The sequence below is a fragment of the Macrobrachium rosenbergii genome, chromosome 5 (genome assembly GCF_040412425.1).
Source record: "Macrobrachium rosenbergii isolate ZJJX-2024 chromosome 5, ASM4041242v1, whole genome shotgun sequence".
NCBI lineage: Eukaryota > Metazoa > Arthropoda > Malacostraca > Decapoda > Palaemonidae > Macrobrachium > Macrobrachium rosenbergii.
The window spans coordinates 20073759-20089324 of NC_089745.1; the positions used below are offsets into that span (position 1 = coordinate 20073759).

General features: G+C 35.0%; 1 protein-coding gene across 1 annotated transcript in view; it reads left to right on the forward strand.

Moving 5' to 3' along the window:
* The window catches only part of LOC136838573 (low-density lipoprotein receptor-related protein 1-like), a 496729-nt gene that overhangs the window by 264918 nt on the left and 216245 nt on the right, over positions 1-15566 (forward strand). The window contains 1 exon segment of the mRNA XM_067103732.1: positions 12669-12821. Coding sequence (XP_066959833.1) covers positions 12669-12821 — 153 coding nt within the window.

Sequence of the window (15566 nt, forward strand, 5' to 3'; positions counted from 1 at the left end):
TATATAAAACAGATTTCACCCTGTTCTGTGTATATATCGTTCTCATTGTTAATATTGTCCTTAATGTTGGTTAAAATCGTTATTTAATGAATTTTTTGTGCTATTTCTGTTTTTGAATGATAAGAACATGCAACCCTAACTGGGAAGAAGTAACTATTAATGGAGTCACTTTTCCTTATATAATAAAGTGTCATTCTACTAAATATAGAGACTGATCTAATTTGCCATTTGATTTGGTTATTGATCATAGTTTTTAGGAGATGGATTATGATTGTGCTGCTTTATCCTTTCGATAAATCATTAGTGACTATGATATTTAAAGAGTTCAGACATTGCCTAAGTTTTGTTACATAAGAGTTTTCTTTGATAGGCAGTGATCTGTGATGACTTAGCACCATTTTGTTTTATAGTACATGGCTTTGAGGTGCTTGTAGATATAAGAGAGGGTGAGAATCTATTAGACAGAAAAGTAGTTGACAAGGCAGTGGCAGTAGAAAGACCAGTTAGACAACCCAAAAAATCAGGGAGAAAAGGAAAAGATGAAGACCTGGACCAGGAACAAACTTAGTCAGAAATTGCACAAGATAGAAGACAACGGAAAGAAGTCATTTGATGTTATACTCACTACTGCAAAGGGAAAATCTAATGTGAAATAATTATGATGATGAGGGAACATTTATATACTGATGTGCCCTGTAATGGACCTATGTCAGTTGCATGAGCAATAGATAATGAGGAATAGAGGTAATTTATAAGTTTGGAGAATGTATCCAATGATTGTACGATTTGGTTTACAGAGGAGATGGACCAGTTTAAATTAAGAACAACATAAAGCTCACGATAATCTAACATAAATTCAGGATCCTTATTTACTTTGGTCAGGAAAAGACCTGGTAAATCTTGTGCATGTAAACTTCAGTGTTAATTATTTTACTGACTATACAATAATTAAAGCTATTTTAATTTGCCATCATTATTCTGTATTTCCACAGACTACTGGAAGAAAAATAAAAAAGTAATTGATTTTATATCATAGTGGTTTTTATTTTCTGAGAAATTCAGCAAATACAAATTTCAAGGATAAGTGTCTAGTTAGAAAGAAATTCCACCAGCCATGAAAAGTCATTCAGAATATTGAAAACCTTAATAATAGGTAACAAATATTCCTTAAGGTATGGTTATTACTGTCTAATTGCATTATGTTACAGTTGGTTTTTACAAATTCTTACCAAATCTCCACCTTGTATGACATTCATCATATCATGGTTCTTGTTTCTTTTAGATTCATTATAAGTGAATCACCTTTCTTTCATTTACCCATTTCATTTCCAATTTCCTTGTCATTCATCCCCCAACGTGAAATCTTAAATTATTCTTTCTTTAGCTTTCAACTCTGATCTTATGAGCTCACCCAAAAAAGAGAATTATGAGAATATATTAGTTCAAAATGCCAAAGGCACAACTACTGGATACATTCTATCTCAGGCGGAAACTTCCATTGTCGTCCTTAGTGTCGAGCTTTTTGAATTAATGCAAAGGACTTGGTATCCAGTTTGTGCTCATGCATACTGATTTACATTGTTATCCTTAAATTACCTTGTACCAATAAATATTTTTAGGTAAAAGAATTGAACTGCCTTTCTAACAGTGGTATGCATTTTAAACTTGTGAAAAAGGCTTCAGTGCAATTTAAATGTGACATGTTCATGTGCCATAGATTCCATAAATTTCGTTTCCATTCTTTACTTATGTTTTACTGTGACTTTTGATGGTACTCCCATCTTTGATCTGTTTTATTATTTATTTATTTATTTTTTACAAATTGACTTTCTCATACATTGAACCTTGTGTTAAAGTAATGACTTTGAGTTTGTACTATTAGAATGTATGCATTTCTTCAATGATATAAATGCCAGTAATTTCATTTGGATAATAAGAATTTGTCAGATTATGTAATATTTTAGATTTCAGAAAGTATATCATGTTAGACTGTGTCAATTAGTAATTTCTTATTTGGTATGAAAATCTGTATGCTTGGCAACAAGCAGTAGGCGAGACAACTCAGCAAAGGCTGTTGTATCAGATTGGATGCCAAAAATTATTTACTATACTGTTACTATACAATTATTGGGAGAAGGAAAGATGGAAGTCTGCAGCTGTCATGGTAAAAATGTTAAGGGTAACAGGCTGCTTGCTGGAAGCTTGTTTCTAGGACAAATCAGGCATGGAATGATTTTTCCTGAGAATTTTGGGCACTAGATATTTTTGTGATAAGAATTCAGCAGTAAAGAATCTTGAGACATAAAAAACAAGTTTCCTTTGTTATATTTAATTCTAAATATCTAGAAAAAACTAGCAATCACTAAAGAATAATGAAGCCTTACAATATTCATTTCATATTCATTGTTTAGCTTTTAACAATAGTTTCATGATTTTTTCTGTTTGTTATTTTGTAAATTGATGTAGTGGTTCATTCTCAAGTAATAAATGTTTTGGCATATATCTCTACCTTACTGTGTGTAAGCAGTCATAATAATTTCCGAGAAAGGACATTGCATATTGAGTTTACATTGCAATCAAAGCTCACCTGCTTCCAGTGATTATGTAGTCTATAGAAAATTAGGTACCAAAAAACAAAACATTTATGCTTTTGCTCAAGCAAAAAAGATAGCTGAAACAGTGCAGGAATTCAGACGTTAATGGTTCGTATCTTTAGTGTAAGCAAAAAGTAAAGAGGTTACTAGTACTTATGTTTATTGAGTTTGGTAGTAGTTGAAGTGAGTAGTAGAAGTTTTTTTTTTTAGTTTGTTGCAAAATCAGATACAAATGTTTTAATGCTTATTAATTATACATGCAGAAAGTTCATATAAAAGATAATCTTAGTTCCAAAATATCAGTTGCATGTGTCCTAATTGATTAACCCTTAAACGCCGAGCCTCTATTTACAAAAACGTCTCCCGTATGCCGACGGTGTTCGGGAGCTAGCGCCGAAGCGGAAAAAAAGTTTTTTTTCAAAAAATCACAGCACGCTTAGTTTTTAAGATTAAGAGTTCATTAGTGGCTCCTTTTTTCATCATTGCCTGAAGTTTAGTATGCAACCATCAGAAATGAAAAAAAATCATTATCATATATAAATATTGAAATATATGACAGCGCAAAAAAAAATTTTCATATATAATTTTATACAAATTGCGCTGTGAGCAAAACGGTTAGAGCTAACGGGTTGTTTTTTTTTTCTCTGTATTGTACACTAAATTGCGATGATTTTGGTATATAACAATTGTAAAACGATCAAAGCAACACAGAGAAAATATTATCACAAAATGATGCATGAATTAAGTAATCATGGACGTAAAAAAATTTTTTTTCAAAAATTCACCATAAATCGAAATATTGTGCTAGAGACTTCCCGTTTGTTGAAAAATGAAGCTAATTGATTGAATATTACTAGACTGTAAGTGTTTTAGCTTACAATTGCAGTTTTCGACCATTTCGGTCGAGTTAAAGTTGACCGAAAGTTGATTTTTTTCTATTTATCATGATTTATATGAATATATTTCAAAATTGATAAAAGCTACAACCATGAGTTATTTTCTGTTGTATTGTACATGAAATTGCACACATTTTCATATATAAAACTTTATGTAACGACTAATATAAAACGGTGCAAATATTACGACAACGTGACAAAAGAATTTCCGAGATGTTCGCCGAGTTACCGCGGACGTAAGGAAAATGTTTTTTTAAAAATTCACCATAAATCGAAATATTGTGCTAGAAACTTCCAATTTATTGCAAAATGAAGGTAAATGATTGAATATTACTAGAATGTAAGAGTTTTAGCTTACAATTGCGTTTTTCGACCATTTCGGTCAAGTTAAAGTTGACCGAAGGTTGAAATATTGGCAGTTATCGTGATTTATATGAAAATATTTCAAAACTGATAAAAGCTACAACCATGAGCTATTTTTAGTTGTATTCTACATGAAATTGCGCACATTTTCATATATAAAAGTTTATGTAACGACTAATGTAAACGATGCAAACATTACGACAACGATTTAAAGAATTTCTGAGATGTTCGCCGAGTTACCGCAGCGCAGACGTAAGGAAAAAGCTTTTTTTTTCAGAAATTCACAATAAATCGAAATATTGTGCTAGAGACTTCCAGTTTGTTGCAAAATGAAGGTACTTGATTGAATATTACTAGAATGTAAGAGTTTTAGCTTATAATTGCGTTTTTGACCATTTTTTAAAGTTGCGAAGGTTGAAATTTTGGCAGTTATCGTGATTTTTTACAGAACATTTTTCATATATAAAACTTTTGTAACGACTAATATAAAGCGGTGCAAACATTACGACAACGTGATTTAAAGAATTTCTGGCGGATGTTGGAAAAAAAAGTTTTTCAAAAAAATTCATTCCAATTTGTTGCAAAATGAAGGTAAATGATTGCATATTACTAGAATGTAAGAGTTTTAGCTTATAATTGCATTTTTGACCATTTTCGGTCGAAAAAGTAGATTGAAGGTTGAAATTTTGGCAGTTATCGTGGTTTATATGAAAATATTTCAAACTGATTTTGCAGTATTTTACATAAAATTGCGCACATTTTCACATATAAAACTTTATGTAACGGCTAATATAAAACAGTGCAAAAATTACGACAAAATGACGAAAGAATTTCTGAAATTTTAAGAAAAAGTTTTTTTCAAAAAATTCACCATAAATCGAAATATTGTGCTAGAGACTTCCAATTTGTTGCAAAATGAAGGTACATGATTGAATATTACTAGAATGTAAGAGTTTTAGCTTACAATTACGACCATTTCGGTTGAGTCAACAGTTGACAGGTTGAAATTTTTTAGGCGTTTGACACCCAACAGACAATTTTAGTCGACGGGGGTTAACTGCAGCATTTGGTAGCTCAAAGCATTCTCTGCCTGAGTAAACAGTAGTTTGCCCAGGGGATAAGAGAATACCTTTTATTACTGAAAAATTGGCACCAGTGGTATCTTAAGTAATGCATAGTCAGCTGACATTAATGATTTTTTTTTTATAAATATTTCATATTTGTAAAGTTGTTTAAAAAAAATTTTCTGAGGAAGCAATTTTTGTAATATTTAGGTCATTCCACATAATATCAAAATGCTATATCAGTGTTTAATGGTAATTGCAAATTACCATTATGTTTTTTACATCGAATTTTACTTTTTTTTCTTAGATGTGGAATGTAGTGCTTACTGCTAGACATTAACTGTCTATGTTATACATTGCAACATTACCCCTTTAAGAAAAATTTAATTTAGGTGACCTGGCTTGTAGTAACAATAGAAGCACTCCACTTACATCAGTTGGAATGAAAGTTTTTAGTGGGTTCATCTTTGGTATGCTGAAGAAACATAAAATGCTTTTTCAAATCAAATTTATGTAAAGACATATTTTGCAACATTGTATGGAGTTTAAGAATCCTATTCTGATGGCTTTTGTTGGTTACAGGAAGGCATTTGACAGTGTTCACATAGTGATATATATAAGCCTTTTGTCACTATGATATTCCTTTTAATATGGAAAGTTAATTGAAATTATCCATACATGAACCAGATGCAAAGTTAATGGTGATGGAGTCTTGTCAGGTGAATTTACAATAAAGAAGTGGTCGGAGATGGAAGAGAAGATATAGATTTGGGTAATGATAGAAAATTTATATACTTGGAATATGCAGATGATGCTGTCTTAATTGGCAAAACTCCACAAGATTTACAAAGCTTGCCAAATACATTACATCAGATGTTTGGAGAGATGGTGCCTCAGAGAAATCTAAGGCAAACAGTAATAATAATGAGAGAGAGTATGCATAAAGGGATGAAATAACATTGGGTTGAGAAAGGATCAGTGAAATTGAGTCCATCAGATATTTAGATATAGTCATACCTAGTACAGGCAGTCCCCAGTTATTGGCGGCCTTGGTTATCCGCGATCTGGTTTTACGGGGCTCATCTAACGACGACGATAACCAGATTTTCAACACCGATTCCCAGTTATTGGAGCTGATCCCCAGTTATCGGCGCCAATAACCAGGGATTGGCGCTATTATCGCCAATTTTCAGTTGTTGGTGATTTTTGGTTATCGTCACGCTGTCAGAAATGGAACCCCTCCGATAACTGGGGACTGCCTATACATCGTCCCTTAAGTTGGAATTTAGTAAAGACAAAACAATGAGACAAATCAAGCAGGATTTAGAAGTAAAAAAGTTTGTCATTGCATGTGAAAATAAGATTGTAGACTAGCCTATTACAGTGTGTATTACTACATTGACAGGAATCGTGGTATGACAGTGAAACTATGATATTTTGTCACCTTGAGAATAAAGTTTGAAGAACTGTTGGAGCCAGATGGCAAAAGAGTGCGAGAAAGGATATCATAAAGGAAATTGTGGAAGTTCCTTATGTAGATGAGATGGTAAAGCAGGAAAGATAGACTATAGCTTGGACATGCCTTTCGTTTCACCCCAGAGAGAGAATAGTACGTAATAGTGTCATTTGGGCTTCTGTGAACACCATAATAATTGAAAGATCCACTCCTACTTGGATGAGAACTATGAGATGGGAGCTAGAGATGAGTGAAAATATGTGGAATTTGAAAGCACGGGAAAGACATGCTAGGCAAAATTTAACAGAGGTCCTTTTTATTGCATGACAATGGCAAGGGTGATGATGATGATGATGATGATGGGGATTCACGAAGTATTGTGCAGTCATTGGGAAAATCTCTAGTTGTTTGTGCTATAATGAAAATGCAGGTGGATGTGAAACTGAGGTTGAAGGTAGGATAAAAGCAGCTTGGGGGATAAGGAGAAAGTGGTAGGGATAGTGTGTGACAAAGGAAGGATAAATAAATGAAAATAAAAACTATTGAACCATAATCAGACCAGTGATGATGTTGAAAAATGTGGGCATTAAGAGGATGGAGGAGCAGAAGCTAGAGCAAACAGAAATGAGGATGGTGAAGTGGATTTTGGTGATCTCACTGCATGAGAGCCTGGAAAATAAAGGAGTCATAAGTTCTGGGGTGGTAAAGATGACTAATAAGATTAATGTCGAGATTGAGATGGCATGGGCTAGAGGTAACAATGAGTTTGGAGGAAGGAGTGAAGAGGACTTAGGTGGAGGCCATTGGGATAGAGTTTGGAGAGAGACAAAGGATTAGATGACATCATACAGTGAGGGAGGATTTGGAGAAGATTTTAGTGAAGGAAGATGCTTTTGAGAGAAGTAATTAGAGAAGATGCATTAAGGCAACTGACCCCTTACCCTAGAGGTAGTGGTGTGGATGAAGAAGAAGAAGAAGAAAAGGTAGTGTGGTGAATACTGTACTTTTAATCAAAACACCTGTACATACAGGCAGTCCCCGGTTATCGGCGGGGTTCCGTTCCCGACGGCATGACGACAACCGAAAATTGCTGCTAGCTGAAAATCAGCGATAATAGCACTGATCCCTGGTTAGTGGCGCCGATAACTGGTTAGCGGCGCCGATAACTGGTTAGTGGCGCCGATAACCAGTGATCAGCGCTGCCGATAAGAGGCGATCAGCGACGATAACCGGTTATCAGTGCCGATAACCAGTTATCAGTGCCGATAACCTGGTTATCGTTGTTGCTAGACAAACGCCGTAAAACCGGATCGCCGGTAACCGAGGCTGCCGATAACCAGGGACTGCCTGTACTGTTCTCAACAATACTTGAGGTATTTTTTCCAAATTGCTAAACAGGAATAGATATTTCCAGGCAGTACTGATATGAGAAATTTGGTAGTGTTAATAAAAAAAATACTAGGAATTACTAATTCTGGCTTTGTAGACTGGTGATATAATATTAAAGGTGGAATGCTCTTAGTTATGTGGAGATGGGGAATGATGTAAATGTCAAGTGGTAGATGGCAACCCATAATCCTTTTCCATTGATCTGAAGAAATATTTCTTCTATGAGTGACTGGATTAACATAGTAACCAACCTGAGTCCGGGTTACTTGGCAAGAAAATCTTTTTAACTAACTGTTTTTCCAGATTCAGTGATAAGACTGGTCATCTTTCTTAAGATTTTTGCCTCTAATGACATGAGATAATATGATTTTTGTGTGAGTAATTATGTGTATGACAGCATATAAAAATGTAGTTTTTTTGCAGTGATAGGGTTATCAGAATTTTAATACTGTACTGTATATACGCAGGTAAACATATTTTTTGACATTGGTGACTTAAGTTGATGTAATGCTAATTTCCTATATTGATCAATCAGTAACTCTTAGAAAAAAAGGATGTCTGCCATTGATGCAGTTGTTTGGAAGTTTTATAACAGTTTATTCTACTCTGTCTAAATTAACGTAAATTTGAGTAGCATATTTTTCGAAATTGTCTTGAATTGGTGAAGAAGAAACTGAAATATTCAGTGTTAGTGTCAACTATTAGAAGAGAAGTATTAACTATTAGAGGAGACACTGAAGATGATGTTCTGTGTTGGGACACTTCCCACAGAATTTTGATTTAGTACAACTAAACACATGGCTGTAATCCATTAAGAAAATGTACTCTGATAGGTTATAGATACGAAAATAGTGCTAAGATGGTAACACGAAAGAAAATTATACTGATATCAAGGGACCTGAAGAAGAATGTATAATTATTTCAGACCCTTTCATAGTATAGTAGTGTGAGTAACATGCTTTTTGGGAAGAAGCTTCCAAATCACATATTCCATCTAAGGAATCCCATTGGCCTGCTGACCCTTTGTTAATTTCAGAGAGTAATGATAATATGCAGTTAGCAGACACGTAAACTAATAAAACGGGCTTGGATTGAGGATGGTCAACATAACACAAATACTGTCATTCATTTTGATAAAAACTTGGTAAAGCATCTTTTATATGATAGGAGAAACAGTTGTTATCAATGCCATCTCTATTTGGAGCCTTCAAATGATACTTCAGTAAAGGAGAGAAATCATAAAGGTGATTAATCCCTAAGTGTGCACAGTAGGTGATCAGTGGAGAGAAACTTTATTCGGGAAACAAATTATTTACGCTCACTCCTGACATGGAATTTTTCTCCATGCTGTAAACAAAATGTTTACACTCACTCCCAGCATGGATTTTGTTGTAATGTAATAACAAATTGTTTAAACTTCATGGTATGGATTTTGTCTGTCTGCAGTAAACATTGATTTTGTCAAATTGCTATGGATTTTGTCTGACTTTAGTAAACACTGATTTTGTCAACCTTTTGTTAAGGATTCTCTCATTCCCCTGTCAGAAAAATATTTTCTTGAGTGATCTGTTTTGCAGAACCTGGGAAACGGCACTAAACAGTTAAGGACTGAAGATTTTAAAATATTTTATTATAAAGCCAGGCTGTGGTTCAGAGCTTTAGAGCTCTTCATTCACCACCATATATTCACAAATTATGTGCAGAGATGTTATTAAGAGAACAGTAAAACAAATGCTATGACAGGCTGCATTAACTTCATAATGCCTGATTTATGGAACAAGACTTTGTAATCAGGAGACAACAGTATTCACTGAAAGCAATAATTTGGTGCTTAAACAGTGATATTTGAAAAATGCCCACGTCCTGAAAAAAATGTTTTCCAAATCTTCATTATATGTAGTAGTAGTGTCCTATCATCTTTTCAGTTGATGGTGCAGGTGCACAGGTTTGCAGTAGTACACTTGACACAGCGGTTAACTAGACACGCTCCAAGATGATGGATGTATGACAGACAAGTTTGGTTTCACATCCATGCTTCAAGCCTTGTGCTTGCAACTTCCTGTCTTTTTACCTGATTTGCTGGTAGATCAACAATACCTCAAAACTAAGTTCCAATAACTTATGTTTGGTTTCTACTCAGTCAAGAAGCGGTGTCTAGGAGCTCGATTTCTTTTGACATGTGAGGAGTGCTGGTTGCAAGCAGTAGCTGCTGTTGCTGTAATTACCAGTTGATCCACAACCCAAGGGGAGTATTATGTGGCTCTTATGACAGTTTGAGGAGTCTCAGTGGCCAAGTAGACACTCCTGTGATAGCAACAACACCAAGGTAGTGCCATGGTTACACTATCCTCCTCCAGAGACTTTTCATTCCTAGGAACGTTGACCAGGACAGCAGTTTCATACACTTCCTTTCTTGGGACTTAAGCACAGTTCTTTTTAGATTTTCAGGAGTCTCAAGATCCAAGATAGATACTCCTCAGTGTGATAGCAATGACACCATGGTAGTGCCATGGTCAACAAAAGGTCTTAGTGTCCTTTCATCTGCTCTATTGCAGTGCAAGTACACGAGCAGACAGAAGAACATTCAGTGCAGTGGCCAACCATACATCCCAAGCAAGATGGATGTCATTCCATTTATTTGCTGAAGTCAGGAGATAAGTACAGTTGATCTTGACACCTTGATTTCTCGACTCGTTCAGCCTCTAAAGGAGCTTGATCATGGTCCTTTCTCAACTTACTGAAATTGGCACTGTTCTGCTCTGTCCTCTTGCACCTTTGGTACCCATTTACATCTGGAAACTTATGCCTTTCAGCATTCTACATGTTTCAAAAGTGGTCAGTGAGATGGATCATACCACTTCCTTGGTCCTGTGGTGCCAATGACAGTATGATGTCTATGTTGCCTCCGTAAAGACTAGACTTTCAACCCAATGCTAATGACTCTTTCGTTACCTTCGAGCTGGTGGAGAAACAATGTCGAAATTGTCATTTCTCTGACTAGTGAGATGATCAAATGAGCATACCCCACAACTTCTTGGTGGACATCAGTGCTTTTCGGACCAGATCTTTCGAGGCCAGGGGCATCAGTCTGTCCATCGCATTCAGGAAGAATCTGTTGATCGAATACAGTACTAGGATGGAATGTAACCTTGCAGATCACATTCACCTCCTTTTACCTTGGGATGTTGCCCATAGGCCCTTGGACTCCTTTTCCTTGGATCCTATGGTGGATGCTCAACAAGTCATTTAGTTCACCCAGCTCTTGAGGGACAGGTTGTATCTTGCCTAAGGTGTGCGCCTGCTAGGAGAAGGTGTATATGGGACTGGCCTCCCTTACTCCTGTCTTCCTTCCTCTTCCAGTGGGCATAGGAACAGTGAATGAGCCATCATGTGCTGGACTGGCAAGTATCCTATCTATAATCTAACTATTTGGATTAGTAGATGTAAATCCTTCCTTCTGTCTAGCAAGGGGGGAGAAGGACTGACTAGGAGTAAACCAGTTGGTTATTCTTAGCTTTGTAGTCTCTGACACCGTGGGTTCATCCAAACCTTTCCGAATCAAGGATATTACATCCCTTTAATTCTAAATGCCCAGAAGTCTGATGATTGAACATCTCTCTTGTTCAGTGGATCAGAGTTATGGTCTCCTTCCTTTGCTGTTTCATGATCAGGAAGAGAGTACCCAGGTGAGCTGAACTACCAGTCATTTCAGAGATTTACCTGGAATCCTCCCTCCAAAAGTAAGTCTCCCATGTGTAAAGACCAAGGGTTTGTATTCGTGTAGGGGCAAATTACAAATTTTTTTAAGTAATTTGTATTTTTCCTAACATACAACCTGAGGTCTTTATGTTAAGGGCCCACCTCTTACCACCCCTCATTCTCTTACCTGGGCCGAAAGGTAAATTACACAACTGAATGTATACCGACTGGTTGGGCTGTGCTTCCACCCCTACCATCGGTAACTGTTACCATAACCAACCTGCAAAAGTTTAACAGCCGGACATCCAGCACTGAAAGTTAATCCCATATGTAAAGACTGGGTTTGATTGTTAGAAAAATACTGTATACAATTTATTTACTTTTGTATAAGGTACAAATTTCTCAAATTTGATATGACATTTTCATTATTGAAATAAAATTTAGTCACTAGCAGCGCTTTTATTTTAAGTTAATTGATTTCCTTAGTAGACAAGGGTGGAAATCCATTATGAAGCAGTTTATTAACAAAAACATGTTAGATGAAAATAAAATCACACCCTTCTATAGGCATTGTAGCAAATGAGTAGAACTGTGAAGAGAAAATACCAAAGGTCACAAAGGATAGTAAATTGAATGGAAATGTTTCTCAGAATTAAAATCTTTGTCATAACATTTTTTAAAATTGGCTATTATTATTATTATATTATTAACATTAGTATGCAGAAATGGGATAAGACTTTAAAATATTTTTTGATACTGAAGTAATTTGTACCAGAAGAAAGGGGACAGATATTGAAGTATGCACTTTATATAATAAAACACAAGAACTATGGTTAATAGAGGCAAAATACAGTATTGCCTTTACTCTTTGGAAAAATTAGTAAGTTACGTTCTGAATATGTAGCAGATTTAGGTATTGGAAGTATTTTTATGTTGTATGACCCTTACAGTGTTTAATACCCCTCACCCTGTGGTCACTGGGAAACATCCATTACCAGTGATTTACTAGAGTTGGCAAAGTAATGCTCTGCTGCTTGAAAATAACCATGTTCTGCAGGTACACTATTTATGATTACAAATACATCATAGAATCAAACAAAAGCATTCTGTCATTTCTTAAAGTTGAGGGTCTGTAATTTTGCTTATTATATATTGCTTGAATACCTAAAATGGCAGCTTTAATACTTTTGTCACTAAATTTTTGCAGCATCAAGTTCTTGCCCATCTGGGACTCATCAGTGTGACAATGGACGATGCATAGCCATAGTTTTTAAATGTGATGGTGACAACGACTGCAAAGATGAAAATGCTACAGGGGTGTCAAGTGATGAAGCTGATTGTGTCTATACTTGCCCTGAAGGTAAATACTGTCCTTCCTTTCCCTTTTACCTTTTTCAGTATGTAAATCATAATAGCAAAATAGTTTTTATGCATAACCTTTCTTCTGTATTTTAGAGCTGAGCATTAGCATAAAAGAAAAAGAGACATTAGGCTAAAAGTAACTTTTATGTGTGTCAGTTCATTTAGATAATTTCTGTCTATTTTTTTTTAAACCAGTCTGTAAAGTAGGACAAATCTACATTGTGATCTTGAAGGAGCAACTGATTTAAATGACTAGACATTTATAATGTTCAGATAAACCCTGACATTTAGGCCTTGAGAGCAAATTAACTTTGTTATTTTATTGGTAATTTCTGCATTAGGAATAGCCTGTTCAGTATTTCACCAAATTCGTCTCTTTGATGAGATGAAATGGGTTAGTTGCCAACAAACATTCTCCAATAAAGAAAGAATATTTCTTGTGGTTTCTACATTTTAGATTTCTTGGTTTGTGTTATACTTTCTGCTCATGCAGAACTAAGGTATCTTTAACTTCCACCCCTCAGACTGCAGATCCTTTAGTCTGTAGATAGAAGCTTGGATCTGATGATATCTTCTCTAAGTTTATGTTGCTACCTCAAAGTAATGTCAAACCCTTTGCATCTTCCGTTCTCCCTTTTTTGGTTCTTCCTTTTCTTGGGATTGTTTAGTTGTTAACCAATTAAGGATTGGGACTGATTAGTTGTTAACCAATTAAGGAGAAATTGGAAATGATGTGTGGTTGCTTGTACAGTATAATTGAAGTCTAGGTGGAATGCATGTTAACCAGTTAAGAAGAAATTGGAATTGATGTTTGGTTGCTTTTTTGGTTTAATGAAAATCTAAGAGAAACACATGCTTCTTTATAAGCAAAAATGGATTAACTGAATTGATCAAGGAAGGAGAAACATTTGCATCAAATGTGGCCATCAGCTCCAGGTTTAATTGTGACATCTTAAAAACTCTTTTGAAATTTTGAGAGTCAAGAACAATATTTTAGTCCAGCCACTAGTAGCATTAAGATATAATTTTTCCCAATACAGTAATTCACCTTGGTGATTATGAGGCTTTTTTTATCATATGTTCCATTTTGTCATTTTGTGCAACCCTCATTTAATTATAAGGAAGATGACCAGGCAAGGAAGTGATAGTGGCTAAGAACAAAACAAAGTGGTTTCTGGTTACTAAAGAGGCCCTGTGTATGCCACCTAGTTGAATCCAGTTAGGGTCTTCATCTAGTAATAGAATCATAGATAGGTGAAATGCAAAATTAAATGTTTACTAGATGTATTAGAGTTGGCTTTTAGGAGATTTTAACCTTCTCTCTGCAAGATGATAATTCTGAGGAATCTGGTTTTTTTAAATGCATTATTAATAGATGCAGTATTTTGGTAGATAGCATGAAATTCCCCCCATAGAGCAAAGAAAATCTTATGGAAATACAGTTACCAACAGAAAGTAAGAAATCACAAAATCTAGAGAACTTAGTACTTTAATCATAAATTGAATGGTAAATCTCATAATAAACCTCAATTAATTATTTAGTATGTAGGGTTCAGTTTACTGCAAGAAGCTGGTTAAGTGTAAAAAGAAATTATTAAGAGAATTTTAAAATCAGAATATATTACAGCCAAATAGAATTATGAAAATATTCAAGTTATGTGTATAATACTTCTCTTTTAATTTGACAGTCATCCTTCCTTAAGAAACACCCAAATATTATTTTGGTTGCATGGAATAAATGAAAATTAAAGACAGACTTCATGTGCTATACAGTACCTTTATTGTTAAGTGGATGATTTTTGTTTGTCTTTGTTTGAAAATCCCTATTATCCAGTTGGTTTTCCTTCCTGATTTGTGGTAGTAACCAGAACCTTTGAGTATCTGATGGGAGATTTGCTTAACTAGGCCCAATAATTGGGTAGTTACTGGAGATGTAGCATTATGTAATAAGGTAGACAACTGCGTCTTACTGTCAAAGAATTGGTTATGCTCATGGCACATGATTTTTCATAGATGGTCAGTTTCAACATATTCTGATGATTGCTGTAGATTTTATCTCTTAATTGTTAGAAGTTTTTATACTTGTGCTGTTTGCCACAGCAGTGGATGTCAGTTACTACCATTCTGCAAGGATGAAGATGTTTATATCAGAAACAATTTTATTTTTATAATTTTAGAGACATCTCTGAGTAGATTTTGAAAATTGGTCTTCTTCAGGTTTAGCTATATTGTATGTACATTTAAGTTAGCAGTATTTTTCTCTTTCATTGTTGCTCTGCTACTATAGTCTTTCAAGAACTCTAAGATCGCTAGGGTGGGGAGAACAAGAATTCATACGGTGTCAAATGTCTCATTGTTTTGATTAAGATTTTTGCTTTGCTAGACCCTGCTCAAGTGAAATTAAAAAAAATGTCATTTAAAGGTAATAACGAAAACATATTTGACTTTGCATATTTTCCGTGCAAACCTAGTTTATTTTCATTAAAACAAAGAGATATGGCATAATTTTTGGCTGCCGCTGCCAAACCTCAGTTTCACTGACACATGGTCAGCGAGGGCATTTAAAAGGACAGCTCGATCAAAAAGCAGCCAGTGTCGCTGGACAGTATGGATAGCTCGAGGAATAGCCAAAGGTAAACAAATCTCTTCACTGCCAACATCTTCACTCTCAGGCCAATGAAATTGTTTGTAATGCGTTAAAATACTTCATTTTACAGAAACAACAAAGGGGCCCTGTAATTCA